Genomic DNA, 20,846 nt, shown 5'->3' on the forward strand with positions numbered 1-20,846 from the left:
CAGAAGGTGGACCCCAGTCTACAGATGGTGGCTACCACTGTCCCCACAGGAGCAGGTGGCTTGAGGGAAGACCCTCCTGATCACATCTGTAATTTGAAGGAGAGGAGGGCAGAAGCCCCGACCTGTGTGAGAAGAAGATGCCTCTGCGCAGGAAGCGGTGTGGTTTCTGGCCCGTGGCTCGCTCTATCCGGTTTACCAGCTCCTTGTCAATTTTACTGCTTCCGAACCGAACTGGAAAAAGAAAATTGGAACAAAGGAGATATAGCCATGTTAGGTGGTGTGAGGTCTGGCGATCCCATATTACTGAAGGGGAAAAACTAGTGTATTGTGTACAATCTTGATGAACCCAGGCTCTTTAGGTTTTCTGCTCCCAGTCCCTTCTCTCAACCCAAAGTCAAATGACCTTCACTGTAGTAAGGAGCGTTAAGATCACAACCAGACAAACAGGAAACAAATTACAGAATAAAACGCTGTTTTCTGGGTGCCTGAGTGGCTCAGCCGGTTAAAGTTTCTGCCTTCGGCTCAGGTCATGATCTCAGGGTCCTGGGATCGAGCCCCGCATTGGGCTCTCCTGCTCAGCAGGGAGCCTGCTTCCTCCTCTCTCTGCCTGCCTCTGCCTACTTGTGATCTCTCTCTGTCAAATAAATAAATAAATAAATAAATAAATACATACAATACAATCTTTAAAACAACAACAACAAAAAAACCCGTTTTCCCTGGGATTGGATTTTTTTTTTTTTTAAAGATTTTATTTATTTATTTGACAGAGAGAAATCACAAGTAGGCAGAGAGGCAGGCAGAGAGAGAGAGAGGAGGAAGCAGGCTCCCTGCTGAGCAGTGAGCCCGATGCGGGACTCGATCCCAGGACCCTGAGATCATGACCTGAGCCGAAGGCAGCGGCTTAACCACTGAGCCACCCAGGCGCCCGACGGGGATTGGATTTTGATGGGAAACATACCCAGAATTCAGTCTGGCTAGCAACTTTTCACACTTCCCCTCCCCCAGTTGCTTATGAAGATATAATCTGTTGACACTGACACTGTATTTTAGTATCCTTTAATTGTTGTACTGAATTACGTCTTCAAACGGATTTTCCCTCATTGACTGTCTATACTTAAATTATGGAAAATGGCTTTTGGCTTTGATAAAAACATGTCGGCAATGTTTCCTCACTGGTGATTACCAGTGATCTCAGAGTTAGGACTCCCCTGAGCAGAAAGCCCCGTGAGGAGGTGCTTGCCAGTGGCCACCTGCCCTGTGAGGAGTCACCCTTCTCAAGGTAACTTCCAGCTTTTCAGCTCTACAATTGGTATCACCGGAAGAGAGACTCTGACTTAGGTAATTCATTCCTGACTTTTTTTTTTTTTTTTAAAGATTTTATTTATTTATTTGACAGACAGAGATCACAAGCAGGCAGAGAGGCAGGCAGAGAGAGAGGAGGAAGCAGGCTCCCTGCTGAGCAGAGAGCCCGATGTGGGGCTCGATCCAGGACTCTGGGATCATGACCTGAGCCGAAGGCAGAAACTTTAACCGGCTGAGCCACTCAGGCACCCAGAAAACAGCGTTTTATTCTGTAATTTGTTTCCTGTTTGTCTGGTTGTGATCTTAACGCTCCTTACTACAGTGAAGGTCATTTGACTTAACCCATTGAGCCACCCAGGCGCCCCCATTCCTGACTTTAATCATTAAGTGAGAGGTGATCTATCTATTTATTTATTTATTCATTTAAAAACAAATAAAGAAGATTTAATTAATTAATTTAAAAAATTTTTATTTTTTATTTTCTTACTTATTTGAAAGAGATCATAAGTAGGCAGAGAGGCAGGCAGAAAGAGAGAGGAGGAAGCAGGCTCTCTGCTGCGCAGAGAGAGCCCGATGCGGGGCCCGATCCCAGGACCCTGAGATCATCATGACCTGAGCCGAAGGCAGAGGCTTTAACCCACTGAGCCACCCAGGCACCCCGTGAGAGGTGATTTAAATGACTGCAAAGATGCCATTCTAATAGACCTTTCCCTCAAGTTCTAAATCACTCAAAAAAAAAAAAAGGAAAAACCTTCTACTAAGCTCTCTACTATGCATGGTTATTCTGAACTAAGTTTTACATTGTTATTTCAGTTGAAAAGAATCTTTTGGGAATGGAATGCATGACCAAAAAATTTTAGGATCTATTTTTTTCTTGGCATTGAAGCTTGACTGAGCTTATAATTCAAAATTAAAAACAAAAACACACCAGTGGGATCAACTCGAGGGAATCACTTGTATAAGCTGGGGCTTCTCCCAGGACCTACCAATGAGCTTGTCATAGTCAATGCCCTTGGCGCTGCTCGTCTGGACTGTCCACGGGTCCACAAAATCCTCCTCAGCTTCTGCGGATCCCAGGCCACTATCGCTCTCAGGTGCTGAGTTCTCTGGAGGGCAGTCGGCCTTGTAGTCCTCCCCCACCGCCGCTTTGTAGCTCATTTTCAATGATAACAACATCTTCACTGCAGAATCGATTTCCTCCTGGACAAAGGAAACGAGGATGAAGGCCAGTAATACACCAGAGCGAACGTTCTGCCGAAGGGGACTACTGTCACAGGGCAGGCACCGCGTAAATGCCCTCACACGTGTTCCCTCCTTAGCCTCACAGCACCCCTCGGAGGCAGGCACCATCGTCCCTGTGCTGTTCCAGCTGGAGACGCTGAGACTCAGCGAGGTGAAGGAGCTTGCCGGTGGACACACAGCAAGTCGTGGTCTGAAATGTCTCTCATTTTTGTGCTGTTTTAGCGCTGCGGATCAGTACCGCAAATGCTATGGGACAAACAGACACAGCACACACTGTTCTTTATGACACACTGAATATACTCAAGATTTCTCAAATGCCACCGATGCCAGAGAATGTGTGTGACAAGCTCCCTGGACTGAGTATAAGGAATTCTACATCGGATCTTGTTTTTATGTTTTACAGCTGAGAGGAGTATTTGTGGAGGCTTAAATAATGCCACTGAGGACAGTACCGCAACTCTAGACATCAGGGAAACAGAAAAAGGCAAGGAAAAACACAGGCTTTCAAGTCCTAAATTAAGGAGGGATGCAGTGAGAAACAGTTGTATTACTGTATTTTGGAGTCTTATCAAGCTGTCCAGAGTGTTTGCACACTGAGTGTTTAAAAATAAGCATAAGAAAAACAAATGTAAAATTATATCCTTGGGTACTCTGGAAATCTGGTAGAGACCTCCTGCTCCAGAAGCCCACACGAGCCACCCACGAAGGCCGGCCCCTGGAAGAGGAGGCCTAATTAGGCAGATTAGTCATGTTGTGCCCCAAAACTCTGCTCCTGTAACTGGCCTTGCTGGATTAGATCACAAACAAAGAATATACACAGGCCAATTTGCTTGGCAAAGGAAGTACAAACATTCCCATTCAGAGTGTACACATCCTGTTCTATGAAGCCGACTTCCTAAGTGGAGAGACACTGCTGCGTGAGGTACGGCCCCAAGCCACAGAGAACTATTGCCGTGGGGCACTTCTGCAGGCACAGATTTGTGTTTTAAACTCTGAAACAACCAGGAATTTGTTATTACAATGAATTAGAATTGTGGACTTCGTAACATATCTCCTAGAAGAGATAGGATATCTGCCCAGGTGGGTTAGGTATGTTTTACTCACCTCATTTCTGCAGTGCCTAAGCTCAGTGCAACAAAATAAATGTTTAGCAAGCATGATTTATTGAATTATCCATGGGAAGAATTACCCTGCTCTGAAGGACACTTTAGTCAATACCCTTTTATCACTGGCTGTGTTGACATTGCATACTCTATCTGGTCTAACTCTGTTTGCAACTAGGAAGCTCTCTGAAAGTAAAACACCAGTGTCCCTGCTCAAGAACTGTTCGTAGTCTAGAATGGGATTTAAATGGACAGGCAAGTTTGTGATGACGTGGATGGAATTAGAGGGTATTATGCTAAGTGAAATAAGTCCATCAGAGAAAGACAATTATCATATGATCTCCCTGATATGAGGAAGTTGAGAGGCAACATGGGGGTCTTGGGGGGGTAGGAAAGGAATAAATGAAACAAGATGGGATGGGGAGGGAGACAAACCGTAAGAGACTCTTAATCTCACACAAAAAACCGAGGGTTGGGGGTGGGGTGGGGAGGGGAGAGGGTGGCTGGGTTATGGACACTGGGGAGGGTATGTGCTATGGTGAGTGCGGTGAAGTGTGTAAACCTGGCGATTCACAGACTGTCCCCCGGGGTTAATAATACATTATATGTTAACTAAAAAATAAAAAATCACAATAAATAAATAAATAAATAAATAAATAAATGGTCAGGCAAGCTTGCCTTTCTATTTTCTTGTTCTCAATTTAACATGGACCAGAACACGGAAGCACAATTTAAAAGCTGATGTCCTGGGGGGAGAAAAAAACAAAAGAAGACTATGTACAACCTGATTTTATCTAAAGTTCCAACAAAGGGAGAACTATCTATGGTGGAGGCCTAGGGTAGAGAATGGAGGCAGTGACTGAAGGGGCCTGAGGATGGCTTCTGGGTTCTGCTATCTTGTTTCCTGATCTGGACGCTGGTTACAAGTATGGTTATTTTGTGAAACTTCAGTAAGCTGATTATGAGCTCTGTACGTTTCTGAATAAATGGTGCACTTCAATTTAAAAAGCTTACCTTGGGCGTCTGGGTGGCTCAGTTGGTTAAGCATCTGCCTTCAGCTCAGATCATGATCCCAGGGTCCTGGGACTAAGTCCCACATCAGGTTCCCTGCTTAGCAGGGAGACTGTTTCTCCTTCTACCTCTCCTGCTTGTTATCTCTGCCCAGCCACTGGACCTCTCTCAAAAAAATAAAATCTTAAAAAAAAAGTTTATGTAAACTAAAAGGAGAAGAAAACAGACCCTGCTGTCTTGACCTCTGTGATCCAGCATCATTTCTTGAGTTCTGCCTAAAGTGCTCATGCCCTTGGCCACTGTCTCCCCCCAGAGCCCCTAGATTCTGACCTATGCCCTCAGGAGACACCTTGCTATTTAGTAAGCTGTTACTGAAGCTGGGGATCTTTGCCCTTAGTATACGGAGCAGAAGAGAATGTCGAGGGCCACGGTCAAGACACATGGCAGAGACTGCTGGAGAAAGAGCCCACGGTGCCCTCACCGCATTGGTGTTCCCAAAGTGCTCTAGTATTTTGCATAAAGTGAATTTCTAAAATAGCAGGTGCTTCTGTTGTAACACCTTCCAGGATCAAATTTACTTGTGAATTTTCATCATTTAAGTCTGACTTCATCGTGCAACCTCTGATCTCTCTTGTTGAGAGTCAGTGGACTGCACATATCAAAGAACATACTTGGAAGAGTAAACTGAACTGTGTTAAACCGAACTGTGTTAAGTACTGCTTGTTTAACAATGATTATAACTGCAGGTCACTAAGAACTGCTAGCTAAGAACTTATTAAATGTTACTCAAACTTAATGTTACATCAACACATATACCACTGCCAAGTTTCCAAATATGGATTTAAAGAGCAAACGGTTAACATGTGGGTCCTTTATATATTTCAGATTTTTTTTTTTTAAAGATTTTATTTATTCATTTGACAAACAGAGATCACAAGAAGGCGGAGAGGCAGGCAGAGATAGAGGGGGAAGCAGGTTCCCCTCTGAGTAGAGAGCCCAATGCAGGGCTTGATCCCAGGACCCTGAGATCATGACCTGAGCCAAAGGCAGAGGCTTTTAACCCACTGAACTGCCCAGGCACCCCTATTTATTTTGGATTTAAAAAAAATAACTTAGTCTCACCCACTGAGTCCTCCCTGGAGGATTCTTCCTGTCATTAGCTAACCCTTTCCCTGGGACATCACTTTCAGTGGTATTTATCTCTTTTAATGTGTGATGGCTTATTTGGGGTCCAAAGAATCAAAGTAAACTGCCAGAGTGGGTGGGAGATGGTTGGCCCCCATCTGGGGAGGACCCCCAGGGCGGGGGCTTCTGAAAAGGACACACAGGGGTTGGAAGTGACGGACGAGGAAGTAGTGGAAGAAGCTGAGTGACCGAAGAGCGGAGGCAGAGCAGAATGAAAGGCAGTGCTCATGTGCATTAAAGACACAGATGGCACGGATCACACTTCTGAAAGGTCCTGCAGCAACAGCAGAGACCTTTCAGAAAAGCACAACCCCATGAGGACAAAGGCAACAAAAAGAGGACCCCAGCAACAAGATTTTGGAAGCCACAGAGTTGCTGGACCGGGAACAACAAATGTGAGGATGTCGTAGAAACACTGGAATTACGCTGCTGGGGGATCTGGGACCGGGGCATCTGGGGAAGTGAGGGTGAACACCGGCTATGAATTAGGAGCACAGGTAGAAAGTCCTTTTAAGAAGCAGCTGCTTGGCTCTCCACCTCCCACCCCCTCCCACCCCCTCCCACCCCAAGCCAGAGGTCCTGTGCTGGAGAGGTCAAGTTACAAGTGTCTAGACTGGGGGTGTTCTGTACAGCAGGGGCAGGGGCAATGCACCGTGAGCAGGGAGGGTGGAGGAGGGCCACACAGCCCAGCTCCTCTGTCCCGCAGAGAACATCAGGAAAACCATCATCAAGAGCTCAGAGATAAAAGGATACTTATTGTACCTAGGAAATGATAATGGGGTGCAACGAGGAAAGAACATCCAGAAAGCAATGAGCTCACGGAAGTTAAAAATGACAGGATACATGAAAAAGAGTTTACTTTAAAAAAAAAATGGCAACATAAGAGGTTGAGGAAATATATTTGAAAGAAGAAGAAAACAAAATGGAAAGCACAAGTCAAAACATAAAAGCAGAGGACCAGTTTCTGGGGGAAAAAAGTCCATAAATAAGGAAAGAGAAGAGAAGAATCAGAAACAGAATTTCTCAGAATAAGGGTCAGAAGTTTCTAGTTAGAAAGGATGTACTCATCCCAAGAAATTTCAGAATACTGGAACAACAAGACCTTCCTGCAAATTTCCAGAGAAAACCCAAGGGAACGGAATCTGGTTTCTCACAGCGACCCTGGGAGCTCGGTGAAGACAGATCCCTGGCTTCCGAATTCTGTGAGAAAATCCCCTCTGCCCTAGAATTCCATACCCACTCTTGCTTATCAATCAGACACTACATAAAGATACTTTCAGACATGCAAGATCCCCCCACATTATTTTTTTCAGAGACCATTGGAGGACTTGCTCTATCAAGAGAGTACATACACAAAGGAGTGCCGCACAGGATCGGAAACAGCGACCCAACAGGGAGGTGAGGGAAGGGCCCACGGGGGCAGTGTGGACGGAGAGAGGCAGCAGTCCATCTGAGGCGGAGGAGTCCTGAGAGAGACCTTCTGGAGGTAAGCTGCAGGCTGGCTCACGTGAGCACCTCAGGAGACTCACCTAACCGAAGGGGGCCCGGAGAGCTACACCCATTGCACACAGAAACATGGAACCACCAGGAATGGAGATAAACAGCAACTCCGGGGCAGGAAAGGAAAAACACTCAAACTCAATTCAATGGGGTCAGCTGTCAGTAGCATGGATGCTGTCAGAAGAGCGTCCATGTTGACGCGGGGACATGCACGGGACACCAGAGGGATGGGGAGTGCTGACAGAAGTGTTAACTCCTCCTTTTCTACAGTTAAAGCCCCAAACTTGAATATCAACAAGGAGCAACATAAAAGTGTAATTCTGAGAATCAGCAGAAAGGACTGAAAAGTTCGTTTCTGGGAACAGGCAGGGTGGATGACGGCTGGATTTCAGGGGCTTTTCTTTAGACCACATGTATCAATAAAGGAGGAAATGAATTTAAAGTTAGAGCCAAAATACCTCAGTTACTGAGGGAACAGAGTCTTGGGAACAGTCTGTTCCGGGTAACATGACCCCAGACTTGGCCCAGATGCACAGGCAGAGAATCCGAAAAAACCACATACCTTTGACGCCTTTCCCGCTTTGAGGGACCTCACGAGCTCCCCCTGGGCAGCTATTCTGTTGAACAGTTCCAGCGGGGAGGCACACCCCTGCTCACCGTTGGGCACGTCGGCCATCTCCGGGACCTAGGTTGGCAGCTGGCTAAGAGGCTGGAAGAGCTGCTCCGTGGTCCAGACAAAACTGTGGGGAAGGGGGTACAAGGGTGTGGGAGGGAGGGAGAGACTGGTTAACGAGCTGCTGGAGTTTTACCTTTCCTGCGTCTACCCAGTCCTTCGTCTTTCCACAAACGCTGGAGTTATGATAAAGGACACGGATCAAATAACATTAGTAAAAGTGTAAGCAGAAGTGCGGGGCCATGAAAAAGGAGGAAAGAGGATGAACAGGCGCCAGCAATGAGGACTGCAGGAGCTGCGGGACTCACCGGCTGCGGGACTCCTCTGACCAGGCCCAAGTGTGCTTCACCCAATGCCAAGCACCCAGGAAAGACTCGAATTCGGACACGGAGCAAGTACTGAAGTGCTTTGACAAACCCAAGTTCATCCGAGCCAGAAACTTTTGGCGGAACTGCAATTTACTCTTTATCTTAATTGTATTGGGGATGAGTTCCACGCCCTTGCATCCAGAGCCAACAGGTGACTGAGCAAATGGCTTCTTTTGCAGGCCAGCTGCTCTGTTCTCAGATTCAGCAAGGTCTGGGGTCAAGGACAGTCTTATCTAGGATGAGGGTAGGGCCTTATCTGTTCTGGGCTCCAAATGAGGAAAAGGATGTACAGCTTGTCCATTCTACACGCTGTCTCACTTCACAGCAGCCCTCTGAAAAAGGCATACCTGCACCTTTTATTAGTCATAACTTTTAACCTTGAAAAAGGTGGGACAAGAGGGCAGGCCACCTGATGCTGCCTTGGTGCAGAGACTGGCCAAATCATTCCCTTTTGGGTCAGTCACTTCCCCTTTCTGAGGGTCAGCTTCCTCATCGAGAGTGGCACAGTCAGGAACCTTTTCAGCTACCTCAAGGGCTGCTGTGAAAAGAAAGGAGGAAAAACTAGAAGGTACCATGCTGTAAACTGTAAAGCAAGATAGAGATCCATTATGAGTATTATCTGTTAGGGCTCCAGGGCTTGGCTGAACCCTAGCTCCATTTACAACTTGCTGCTTGGCTCCGAATGAGGCAAGGACAGTGACAATGGGCCGGGCCAGGGCAGCCAACTGCCAGCACCTCCGCACCTGCTATCTTTCTGAACACCGTATACACATCCATTCCCTGAAGGCTCATAGCAATCCTGTGAGAGAGATGCTCTTTCCATTTCACAGATGAGCACACCGAGGCACAGAGAGGTTACGAACATCCCCGATACCACGCGAATGGAAGGGATGGGCAGCTACAACTCACTCTCCAGGTTATTTAACTGTAAGGAGTCTCAGCCTCTCAACTGTAAAGTGGGGCCAGCGGTAACACTACCTGCAGGATTGCTGTGTGGATGGTGTGATGGTGCAGGTAAATAGCCAGCCCAGCATGGCCCTCACCCGGCAGGAGAGGTGCAATATGTGACTGCTTTGTGTCCTTAATTATTTGAATTTTTTTCTATGAACTTTACGAACCAAAACCCCAGACCTGAGGGGTCATTTTTCTTTCTTTCTTTTTTTTTTAAGTTAAACCTAGCCCCAGTGTGGTGCTTGAACTTGTAACTCCAAGCTCAAGAGTCACATGCGCCACCAACTGAGTCAGCCAGGCACCCTTAGGGTAATTTATTTTTATTATTTTGTTAAATGTTTAAGAAGGATGTAAATTTTAACTAGGCTAATCTTTATATAAATCAACTGATAGCCTAATATCGAAACCAGGATGAGACAGTAACCAGTTTCTTTTCCCTCCTGGCTGAGAATCACCTCGTTTCTGAGAAAAGGGAAGCTGGGTGCCCTAACTCCCTCAGAGAGCACAGCCTGGAGTCAGGAGGCCTGCAAGAAGGAATGCAGAAACTCTGAGGAGCGCTGGAGAGGAGAAACACGCAGGCCCGTATCAAATTACAATCAAAGGGATGAGAATTCCTGCTAGCCACACCTGATCAAACATCATGTCCAGTTCCTTTACACACGATCCCAGATTCGTCCCACCTTCAAAGTTGGATGGCTTGGTATATGCTCTGCGCTAGCAGATGAGAGGTGATGGCTCAGGGAAGTCAGAAGAGCCCCCTGGGATCCCAGCGCCAAAGGAGCTAAGCCAAGATCTGACCCCCAAACCCCGCTACGCCATGTGTTCCCTTAGCATTTCAGTGGCTCCCCCTGCTTGGAACGGGACAGTTTCCTGTCTCTGCCTGTGCACTGCAGGTGATCTCACTAATTCAGGCGTCAGCTCTTCTCTGCGGCCTTTCCTGGCTCCGGCAGCCAAGCTGATCACTCCACCATCACTGATCCCCAATACTCTGGTAGGAACTCGATGCCAGCACTCGCATGGCATCGAGTTATTCATGTCTTCTCCACCGGACAGTGAGAGCAAGCTCTGGATTTTTTACTCTTTTGTGTGCTTCTAATGCCTGGCACACAGCACTTTATCAAAACACACTTAGAGAATTAATCGATCTCACAAGTCATCCAGTTCAATATTCTCCCTAAAGCTCATGTCCTCTCATGTTATCTTCACAAGTGCTTGTTCCAGTTTAAGGTAGATTTCCCCCGCATGGACCTGACCCAGCCTCATTTTTAGCATCTTGCCACTGTGCGGACCCTGCTAGGATTTGGGAAGGGCCAGGCTGATGGCATGGCGCCTTCTCCAGGTCTCACACCCTAAGACTAGTTTCTTCAGCCTCTGCCAACGTCCAGCTCCCATCCTCGTCGCTCTCTTTGGAATTCCCTTGGCTTTATCCCTCTCCTTCCTGAAGTGTGGTATCTGGCATGGAAGACAACGGGTGACAGCAGGTAAGGTTCTGAAGTCTGAGGAGGACCAGAAGCATTAGCTTTAAAAATTCCTAAAGAAAAAAATTAAAACAAAACAAAACAAAAAAAAACCCCAAACAAAAAAAACAAATAATAAACAAACAACTTTCCATTTAAAAAAAAAAAAAATTCCTAAAGAAAGTACCAGGTAGAATCACTGGGTGCGCCCTGGACAGATAATCTCCCCCTGCTACGGAGCAGGTAAGAGGAGCAGCTACATGAATGGGACCTGCACCCAGGGTCCATGTTAATAGGGAAAAATATGTTTTCTCACAGCAGAATTCCGTTTGAGAAGCACATATGAGCTAAATCTGACGAGGGAACAGCAGATAAGGTCTGCTAGCTCTCATGATCATAAGGTAAACACTGCGTGGGAACCACCGACATGATAAATCTTTTGTGCGTGTATGTATGTGTGCCTGATGCAACCTCTTGAAAGACAGGAAAACCGGCGCCTCTGGGTGGCTCAGTCGTTAAGTGTCTGCCTTTGGCTCAGATCATGATCCTGGGGTCTTGGGATTGAGCCCCAGGTCCGCCTCCCTGCTCAGTGGGTGGCCTGCTTCTTCCTCTCCCACTCCCCCTCTTTCTGTTACCTCTCTCGATCTATCTCTGTCAAACAAATAAATAAAATCTTTAAAAAAAGAGAAGACTTTATTTATTTGACAGAGACACAGCGAGAAAGGGAACACAGCAGTGGGAGTGGGAGAGGGAGAAGCAGGTCCCCCGCTGAGCAGGGAACCTCATGTGGAGCTTGATCCCAGGACTCCGGGATCATGACCTGAGCCGAAGGCAAACACCTAACAACTAAGCCACCCAGGTGTCCCAATAAATAAAATCTTTTTTTTTAAAAGAGAAGGAAAGAGAACAGAGTCTCTTAGTTCACACGCCCATCCATCTGCCCCTGTTTCGGGTGTCCACTCTCCTTTTTCTCACCATCTAGTCAACACGCTCCTTTACTTCTTTGATAACTTTTGGAATGAAATTTAACTTGAGTTTTTTTTTTAATATTTTATTTATTTATCTGTCAGTGAGAGATCACAAGTAGGCAGAGAGGTGGGCAGAGAGAGAGAGGAGGAAGCAGGCTACCGGCTGAGCAGAGAGTTCGATGTGGGGCTCGATCCCAGGACCCTGAGATCATGACCTGAACCGAAGGCAGCGGCTTAACCCACTGAGCCACCCAGGCGCCCCTTAACTTGAGGTTTTTAACCCGGAGTTCAGCATGTCTGAAATGACATGGACAGTCTGCATACACACTAGTATGTGCCTGGCTCTAAGTAGAATATCCAGGTTACTTTTTCAGAGGGGTCCGAGGTGCCAAAATTCTATGCACGACTGTCTTAGTGTTTACTGCGTAAAGTGCAAATAGAGCTTTGAATCTGTTCGGAGAGTTGTTTTACCTACTTAACAAAGAGTAAAATCTAAAACGAAGAAACAAAGGTATAATCTGTGGAGTTATCTACCATGTGCTCTGAAAGAAGTATTGGTCATTAGAGTAAAGCCTCACAGTCCCTGGCAGATCCTAGGGCACCTTTAAAGAGAAAGCTAAAAAGCTCTTTAAAGTTAATTCTTGGGCGCCTGGGTGGCTCAGTTGGTTAAGTGACTGCCTTTGGCTCAGGTCATGATCCTGGAGTCCTGGGATCGAGTCCTGCATCAGGCTCCGTGCTCAGCAAGGAGTCTGCGTCTCTCTCTGACCCTTCCCCTTCTCATGCTCTCTCTGTCTCTCCCATTCTCTGAAATAAATAATTTCAATAAAAAAATTATCAATTCCTCTTTTTAAAGATCTGGAGTCTTGTGCTCATTTTGAAAGGTTCCCTCGTTCTGGAGGAATGACAGGTACTTGGAAGACACTGGGTGGATTCGGGACAGGGAGTAAAAGGAGACTCACAGAACTGTTGCACAGAACATGACCGTGGCCCGGACCATCCCGGAATCATCTCACCAGCAGGACACACTGATCTACGATTCGGGGAGAGGGGGCATAAACCTAGCCAATTCTCGAGCCGCCGGGAAGCGCATCGTTGGCGGATGCCTGGGATGCCACCGGGAGGGCCCACCCTCCTTCCCACCCAGGCCCCAGAGTGTGCACGTCCGCCGCTCCGGACCACGGCGTCCCCAGGGGACGAGGAAACGACTTGTGTCCAGCGAGGCGTCCGCTGGCGCTCTGAAGCTCGGGACAGGCCACGTTCCTTTCCTTTGTCCGACACTGGGACGAGCGGTCGCCTCCCCCTTCCAGTAATAAACACACGTTACCCTCCACGGCGGCGAAGCCGGGCCCCCGGCAGCGCTGTGCGTGGCGCCCGCAGAGCTCACGCCGAGGGGGCTGCGCGGGAGGGGCCTCGGCCGCGGAAACCCTGCGCGGGCGCCAACCCCGAGACGCGGCCAGGGGAACGCCGCGGCCAGGGGAACGCCGACGCGCACAGGCCGCTGCCCACCGGTCCCTCGGCTCCCGGTCGGCCGCAGGACGTGCGGGGCACGACAGCCCGATCGTCGGGGGCACGCGCCCTCGCCCCCACGCCGAGGTCTCCAGCGCGCTGGGGCCGGCGCCGAGGGGCCGCAGCCGCGCGACGCGGGCGATACGTACCCAGGACCGGGGAGGCGCGGCGGGCGGAGGCGGCCACGGGTCCCGCGAGGCGGAGGAGCGGCGGCGCCTGCCCCGAGCGGCCTGCGCTCTTCCTTTATAGTCTCCCCCGGAGCTTTCGGTTTCCTTCTCAGAAAAGGGTCATTTCTCCGGTTCACCGCACCCTACACGGAGGGACTTCGCACAAACCGCTCCGTTTCCCAGAAACGCTTAGGATCCGGGACCAGCCTCCTCGGCGGGGCGGTCCCAGCAGGGGCGGCGGGGGGGGGGCGCGAGGAGACCGAGGCCCGAGCGGGGCGTTGCATCAGCCGCCCCAGCCCCGGACGGGCCTCCGAGTGACCTGCCCACCCCGGGCCCGCCCCCAGCCTCCGCATTCGAGCGGGCCGCGGGAGGGCGACCGGCACGGCCGCGGCCGACCCCGCCCGACCCCGCAGCCGACCCCGCCGCGGCCGACCCCGCCGCAGCCGCCCCCCGCCGCGGCCGCCCCCCGCCGCGGCCGCCCCCCGCAGCCGACCCCGCCGCGGCCGCGCAGGGCAGAGCCCGAGCTCCGGGTGGCGCGGCCGCAGCTCTCGGCCCCAGCGGGGGCGTCCTCCCGGGGCGGCGCCGCGGCCGAGGGCCGTCCCCTCTCGGAGGGGACCGAGGGCGACGCTGCAGGCACAGCCCCCAGCACGGGGCACGCACCCGTTCGGCGTGGGGAGCTCTCGCCTCGGGGCAGGGCAAGAGGGAGGAGGCGAGCGGGGGTCGGGGCCGGCGGGGGTCGGGGCCGGCGGGGACGCGGGCGCTCGGAGGGAGGGGGCGAGGGGCGCCGTGGCAGCCTCCGCGCCCCTCGTGGCGCCGGACCCCGGCGGGCAGCGAGCCGGGCTCCGAGGAGGACGCTCCGGGCCCTCGCCTGCAGGCGGCGGCGGCAGAGCCGGGTCATGCGGCGCCGCCCCGAGCCCCCGCGCCCCTCATCCCCTCACTTACCGGCCCAGCCGGGCCCTTCAGTGCAGCCGGCTCAGCCACGGGCGGCCGCCTGGGCGTCCGTGGAAACCCCGTCCGGCCGGAACAACTTCCGGCCAGGCTGACCCATCATTGGCTGTTCGCGTGGGGGCGGGGCGGAGGCCGCGGATGATTGGCTGGAGGCTCCGGAACTAGCGGAACGCACCTTGGCTGCGGAGCGCAGGCCGGACGGCCTCCCGCAGGACCGAGCGCTTCCGGTGCGTGTGGTGAGCGGCGGGCCCGTGGGCGGGAGGGGGCTGGGACCGGGCGGCGGGGGCGGCCCGAGCGCTCCGCGCCCCTCAGGGAGGGCCTATCAGTGTCCGTGGCCGGTCCTTCTTCACCACTGCCCTTCCGGACGCTCCGAGCTCCGGGCCCTGCCTACCTCCACTCTTGACAGCTCGGCTAACTTCTATTCATCCTTCAAAACCCGTGCCCGGTCGCCCCTTGGCCGCCTCCGCAGCCTGGTCCGCGGCGCAGGGTGGGCGCAGCGTGTTGACCCCCGGTGCCGGCCCGACCCCCGCGGGGCTGGGCGCGGCGCAGGCGGTCGGGCCGCGTTAGCCGAGCGAGCCTGTCCGGTCCTTTCCGTCTGTGCCCGCCGCCCGGGCCGCGACTCCCCAGCGCTTGCGGCCGCGGGCCACGCCGTGGGCGGGAGGTCCTGCCCTCCTGCGGCCGCCGGCGGCTCGCGGCGCCGCTGCCCCGCCCGGGGGCCCTGTGCCCGGCGCCCCGGCCTCCCCCCCGTGCTCGGGTCCCCGCCCCCAGCACGAAACACGTCCGTCTCGGTCCCGTTTGCTTAGCAAGCCGGAGGGCCGCGAGCCCTGCCCGCGGAGCTGGCGAGGTGCCCAGTGGCGCCGGCTCTCGGCCGGGCCGCTCTTTTCCTCGAGTCCCCTTCGGCCTCCTCGCCGGCCCGTTGCGCTGGCTCTGTTGGGTCCTTCCCCGGGGCTTCTCGAAGCCGCCTCTGCCCCCTGGCCCCCTCCTGAGCTTTGCTCCGCCTCCCCTGGCGGCTCAGGTCCCCGGGGGCGGGCACCCCCAAGCCCACCGCCGCTCTGCTCTGCTCTGCTTTGCTTCTCTCCCTAGGACGTCTGGCCGCCTGACACCCGGTGTTTCCCCGAGCGCGGCCTGTCTGTCCCGGGGGGCCTGTGCGCCCAGGCCGCCGCTGACCTCGGGCCGGCCGCCGCTGACCTCGGGCCGGCCGCCGCTGACCTCGGGCCGGCCGCCGCTGACCTCGGGCCGGCCGCGGCGTTGCTGGTGCCCGCGGCGGGGCGGGGTGAGTAGCCGGCCAGTGCTGGACCCCCAAGTGCGCACGGAGCGGGCCGAGTCGGCCGCCTTCGCTCCCACCTCCTGCTCTCCTTCAGTCCTTCAGTCCTGCTGCTCTCTGTTTTGCCATAGACCCCCCCCCTTTAAAAAAATTATTTTATTTATTTAGAGAGAGAGAAAAAGAGAGCTTGCACGAGAGGACGGGAGGGTCTCAAGCAGACTCCGCCCGGAGCGCAGAGCCCGACGACCCTCGATGTTGCAACCCTGAGATCAGGACCTGAGCCGAAATCGCGTCGGATGCTTAACTGACTGAGCCACCCAGGCGCCCCACTGTGGACCTCTTTTTAGGTTCTGGCCCCCAGCCCCTGGCCCCTCTCGAGTCAGCCGCTGCGGACAGCTAGGTGGGGGGGAGCCTGGTGCGTTCCCTGTGACCCAGAGGAGTGGCATGCTCTGGGCTGTGGGGCCATGTACAGGGGTGGAGGCAAGTGAGATGTCTGGGCAGCACCAGGCTACGTAAGAGAGAACAGAAATGCCATGTTGTTTGCGGAGCGCGGTCTGCGAGTTTATAATTAGTCCTTTACAGAAGTTTGGTTTAGACGATGGCATTGTGTGGGGAAGGGGTTACCTGCCTAGATTAAGCCGCAGGACAGGGGTGGTGCTGGGATTTCTGGAGGAGGTTGGATGGTGACCTAGTGTGTCGGGCCGTGGAGGGTTCAGGCCGTGGGGGAGAGGGGTGGATGGGGCGAAGTGGCCGGCTTGCTGCGGTTGTGAGACCCACTACCCAGGGGAAGAGCTGGGTGATAGGCAGGCCGAGTGCCTCAACAAGGGACCCAGGGGGAGTTTCTGGCGGTGCCCGGGACCCCACATGTGGGAGGAGGGGCTCCGTGGTACACTAAGGTCGGGCATGGAGTAGGTGGTCAGGACGTGTTTGGGCATCTCAGAACCTGGCGCGGGGCTGTTGGTGCTGCTCCGCGGCGCCCTCTGCTGTCCGGGATGTGCTGGGCCTGCTTGTTTTCCTCGGGACGGTGCTTCCTCCTAAAAGCACAGAATTGAACTCGTCCAGACTGAAGCACTTCTTTCCAGAAACTAGTTGGCAGCAGTTTATCGTGTGTGATGGTTCAGAATTTCAGGAAGAATTTTTTAGAAAGGGGCAGTTCAGTGCTGGGTGAGTGTGTGTTTGGAGTGAAACTGGCAGATTTGGACCTTACCTTTAGAATTGGGGGACTGGTGCCTCGAACGCCAAGGTCTCCCCCGCTGGCTCATGGTTGAGATGGGATATCTAGGCAGGGGGTAACGGAGGCACTGGAGCCCCAGGTGGGGCGGTGACATGCTTTTCCCATTTGGTGGGTTCTGGACATCTTTCCATTTTAGTATTTTGAGACCTACCCTCAAAGGCCCAAAGTCACCTTCCAAAAGGCATCTTTTTTTTTTTTTTAAAGATTTTATTTATTTATTTGACAGAGTTCACAAGTAGTCGGAGAGGCAGGCAGAGAGAGAGAGAGGGAAGCAGGCTCCCCGCTGAGCAGAGAGCCCCATGCGGGCCTTGATCCCAGGACCCTGAGATCATGACCTGAGCCGAAGGCAGCGGCTTAACCCACTGAGCCACCCAGGCGCCCCCAAAAGGCATCTTTAAAATCCTGAATCTTTCTGCTAAATCCAGACTCCATTTAGTTAGGCCCTCTGTTTATGTCTTTCAATAAAGTTTTAGTTTCTTCCTGTAGCTCTTGCTCATTTTTGTTTAAATTATTTGCAGATATCCCATAGTCTTCATTAAAAAAAATTAAAAAAATTTTTTTTAAAGATTTTATCTATTTATTTGACAGAGAGAGATCACAAGTAGGCAGAGAGGCAGGCAGAGAGAGAGAGGGAAGCAGGCTACCCGGTGAGCAGAGAGCCCGATGCGGGGCTCGATCCCAGGACTCCGAGATCATGACCTGAGCCGAAGGCAGCGGCTTAACCCACTGAGCCACCCAGGCGCCCCCCAAAAATTAAATCTTCTAATTATGGTTGGTGGATAGAAAAACCTTTATTTTAAATTTTTATTTATTTTATTTTCCTTTTTTTTTTAAAAGATTTTGTTTATTTATTTCACAGCCAGAGACACAAGTAGGCAGAGAGGCAGGCAGATAGAGAGGGAAGCAGGCTCCCTGCTGAGCAGAGAGCCCAATGTGGGGCTCGATCCCAGGACCTTAAGACCATGACCTGAGCCGAAGGCAGAGGCTTTAACCCAATGAGCCATCCAGGTGCCCCAAAAGTCCTCATTTTTATGTTTATAATTATGTAAATTTACATAATTATGTTTAATTATATAAATATGTTTATTCTTAAATCCAGTCGTGGATTTGCTAGGGGGCATGTTTTCTTTTAATTACATGTGGTGGTAAATATTCTTTCATGCATGTATTCTGACACTTAACTTTGTTTGGTCTCAGGTAGTTTGTCCTAAAAGGACAGCAGAAAACTGTCTTTAATGGCTTCCTTGGTGGCTTATGATGACTCGGAGTCAGAGGCTGAGACTGAGCCCGTGGGAAGTTTTAATGTCTCTGGCCAGAAGAAAGACAGCTCTGATGGGCTCCAACCTCCTGGGCAGGATTTTGCATCCAAAGCCCCGGAAGGGACAGCACTGCCTGCAAAGCATGGTTCTTGTGAAGACCCAGCTGGCCATCGTCTCCCACTGGTTCGGCTCTGGAGAAGTGACCCAGGATCTTGTCCCAGCCAGCGGTTACAGTGGCCCAGGACGGAGCCTGATGTCACCATCCCTGCAGATAAGCCTCCTCGACCTTCCCTGTGGACCAGCCACACTCCAGCTGGCCATGTGCCCCTGGCAGCTGCCCGTTTTAGGCCGGTGAAACTCTCCTGGGGGACTTACAGCTCCCCTGAACCATCCTTTTGTGCCCAAACCAAATCTGAAACCCCAGGTAAAAATGGTAGCTCTCTTCAGAGGACCAGGTGTGAGGACTGTATTGTGCCCTACACCCCAAAAAGACTACGGCAGTCACAGGCGTTAAGCACAGAAACTGGCAAGAGTAAAGATGTGGCAGCCCAGGGTCCGTCTGCAGGGCGTGCCCCTGCCCCTCTCTGTGTGGCCCCCAGAGTGTCTGAGTTTATTCAGCCGTATTTGGACAGTCAGTATAAAGAAACCACGATTCCCAGGAAAGTGCTCTTCCACCTGAGAAGCCACAGGGGCCCCGTCAACAGCATTCAGTGGTGTCCAGTCTTTGCTAAGAGTCACATGCTTCTCTCGGCTTCCATGGATAAAACCTTCAAGGTAAGGCTTGAGTGATACCGCCTTTTTTCAGGGACTCTTAGAAGTAAACTGCTGGGGTGTTTTGTTCCTCGCCGCAGTGAGGCAGGGGAGCTGAGCATCTCTGGGAATCCTGCAATTCTCTCTGTCGTATTCAGGAGCGGGTTCTTAGTGCCCACTCTGGACTCTCGGTCCCTTCTGTGCCCTCCACGCTGATGCTGCCTTGCTTAGGCCACCACAGAATGCTAGTCCTTAGTCCTCGTGGGGACACTGAGGACATGCAGACACACTGGCGCCCTGGGGGATGAGGTTGTTGAGTGAGGGCAGTCAGAGAGGGGAGGAAAGCAGGCTCAGAGCAAGTCCTGGGCCCCTGGTGAGCCGTATGGAGTGTTGAGCATGCCAGTTATGTGCTGGGCTCTGTGTTGGACGCCAGGGGAGCAGAGGTAGACAGATCGGTCCCTGGCTTCGGGGCATGTGGTTATGTAGGGCCATGGACAAGTGGAGAGGCCTTCACAGCCCCGGGCTCAGGAGTGTGAGGACCAGACTCCAACTGGGACACAAGTGCTCCGTGAACCCACTGGGAGGGACAGCAGCCCAGTCTGGGAGGGCTTGGTGAATGCTTCTAGGAGCAGGGGAAGGTTCACTTGGTGGAGGGGGTGAGACGGGGCAGAAGGATGTTCTTGGCCATAAAAGTCTTGGGGGCCTGGGGCGCCTGGGGGGCTCAGTGGGTTAAGCCACTGCCTTCGGCTCAGGTCATGATCTCGGAGTCCTGGGATTGAGTCCCTCATCGGGCTCTCTGCTCAGCAAGGTGCCTGTTTCCCTCTCTCTTTGCCTGCCTCTCTGCCTACTTGTGATCTCTGTCAAATAAACAAATAAAATCTTAAAAAAAAAAAGTCTTGGGGGACTATTGGCTGGAGGGGTGGGGTGTGCAGGGAAGGGCCCAAGGCTGCCGAAGTCGGTAGGGGCCAGACCGGGAATGGCTACGGATGCCCTGCCGAGGACTTGCGGTTTATACAGAAACTCTTTTGTCGTTGTTGCTTATTTGTTTTGAAAGCTACTGAGGTTGTGCAGACTTGCAGTAGGCCGGCTGCACATACGCAGGGATGGAACGGAGCACGTGTGTCACAGCTCCTGTAACCTGTCCCCAGCCCCTCTGAGCTATACTCTGTCCTCCTCCTCACCCTCCTCAGCACCTAGCAGCTCACCTGTATGTGGTACGTGCCAAGTAAATGAGAGCTGAACCAGAGCTTCATGGAAAGAAAATGGCTTTGCAGTAGAAGGGACGTGGCTTCAGATCCAGCTTTGTTGTGCAGCGGCTGGTCAGCTAGCCCCCTGCGAGTCTGGTGTCTCATCTGTAAAGGCCATAATCTTTCCTGCATCATGGGGTCATGTGAGAAAAACGCTCTCAAAACCCTGGCACAGAGCTAGGGACCCCACGGGTGCTCGGTAAATGCCAGCTTCCTCTAACTCTGTTCCTCAGAGTTCTAGAACCGTCCTGTCCAGGACATCGTATTTGAAAGTTTTTATTTTATATATACATACACATACACACACACACACACACACATGTTTTTTTTAAAAGATTTTATTTGTTTGACAGAGAGAGATCATAAGTAGGCAAAGAGTCAGGCAGAGAGAGAAGGGGAAGCAGGCTCCCCGCTGAGCAGAGAGCCCAATGGGGGGCTCGATCCCAGGACCCTAAGACCATGACCTGAACCGAAGGCAGAGCTTTAACCCACTGAGCCACCCAGGCGTTCTGATGGGTGTTGTTTTTAAGCAGCCAATTTGAGTCCTGAATCCACTAGTCTGTGTTCTCTTCTGGCAAAGTGAATAGAGTTGTGCAGGGACAGTGCTATGTCCTGCCTTTAGTCTGGAGCCTGGGGATCTTACACCCCGGGCTTCAGTGCTGTTCCTGTGGGGGGAAGAGGTCCAGGTCCACTCAGGAGGCTTCTGGTGTT

At 52.2% G+C, this 20,846-nt stretch overlaps 2 protein-coding genes across 7 annotated transcripts in view; one reads left to right on the plus strand and one right to left on the minus strand.

Moving 5' to 3' along the window:
• The window catches only part of WARS1 (tryptophanyl-tRNA synthetase 1), a 29,226-nt gene extending 14,720 nt beyond the window's left edge, over nucleotides 1-14,506 (minus strand). The window contains exons 1-4 of one of the 2 annotated variants that reach the window (XM_045073699.1): nucleotides 14,376-14,506; nucleotides 7,906-8,083; nucleotides 2,289-2,502; nucleotides 123-231 (exon numbers count right to left, since the gene is read on the minus strand). In XM_045073699.1, the coding sequence (XP_044929634.1) occupies nucleotides 123-231; nucleotides 2,289-2,502; nucleotides 7,906-8,019 (437 nt within the window). In that variant the 5' untranslated portion in view covers nucleotides 8,020-8,083; nucleotides 14,376-14,506. Of the gene's footprint in view, nucleotides 1-122; nucleotides 232-2,288; nucleotides 2,503-7,905; nucleotides 8,084-13,415; nucleotides 13,638-14,375 lie in introns of those variants that run through there. The other variant, XM_004754705.3, reaches the window with a different exon arrangement.
• Nucleotides 14,506-20,846, plus strand: part of WDR25 (WD repeat domain 25) — a 144,215-nt gene continuing 137,874 nt past the window's right edge. Inside the window, exons 1-3 of one of the 5 annotated variants that reach the window (XM_013057404.2) lie at nucleotides 15,080-15,654; nucleotides 15,814-15,992; nucleotides 18,077-18,912. In XM_013057404.2, the coding sequence (XP_012912858.1) occupies nucleotides 18,115-18,912 (798 nt within the window). In that variant the 5' untranslated portion in view covers nucleotides 15,080-15,654; nucleotides 15,814-15,992; nucleotides 18,077-18,114. Of the gene's footprint in view, nucleotides 14,609-15,079; nucleotides 15,655-15,813; nucleotides 15,993-18,076; nucleotides 18,913-20,846 lie in introns of those variants that run through there. The other 4 variants (XM_045073675.1, XM_045073688.1, XM_004754703.3 and 1 more) reach the window with 4 other exon arrangements.

Source organism: Mustela putorius, unplaced genomic scaffold (genome assembly GCF_011764305.1).
Source record: "Mustela putorius furo isolate JIRA1106 unplaced genomic scaffold, ASM1176430v1.1 tig00000129_pilon_pilon_pilon, whole genome shotgun sequence".
Lineage (NCBI taxonomy): Eukaryota > Metazoa > Chordata > Mammalia > Carnivora > Mustelidae > Mustela > Mustela putorius.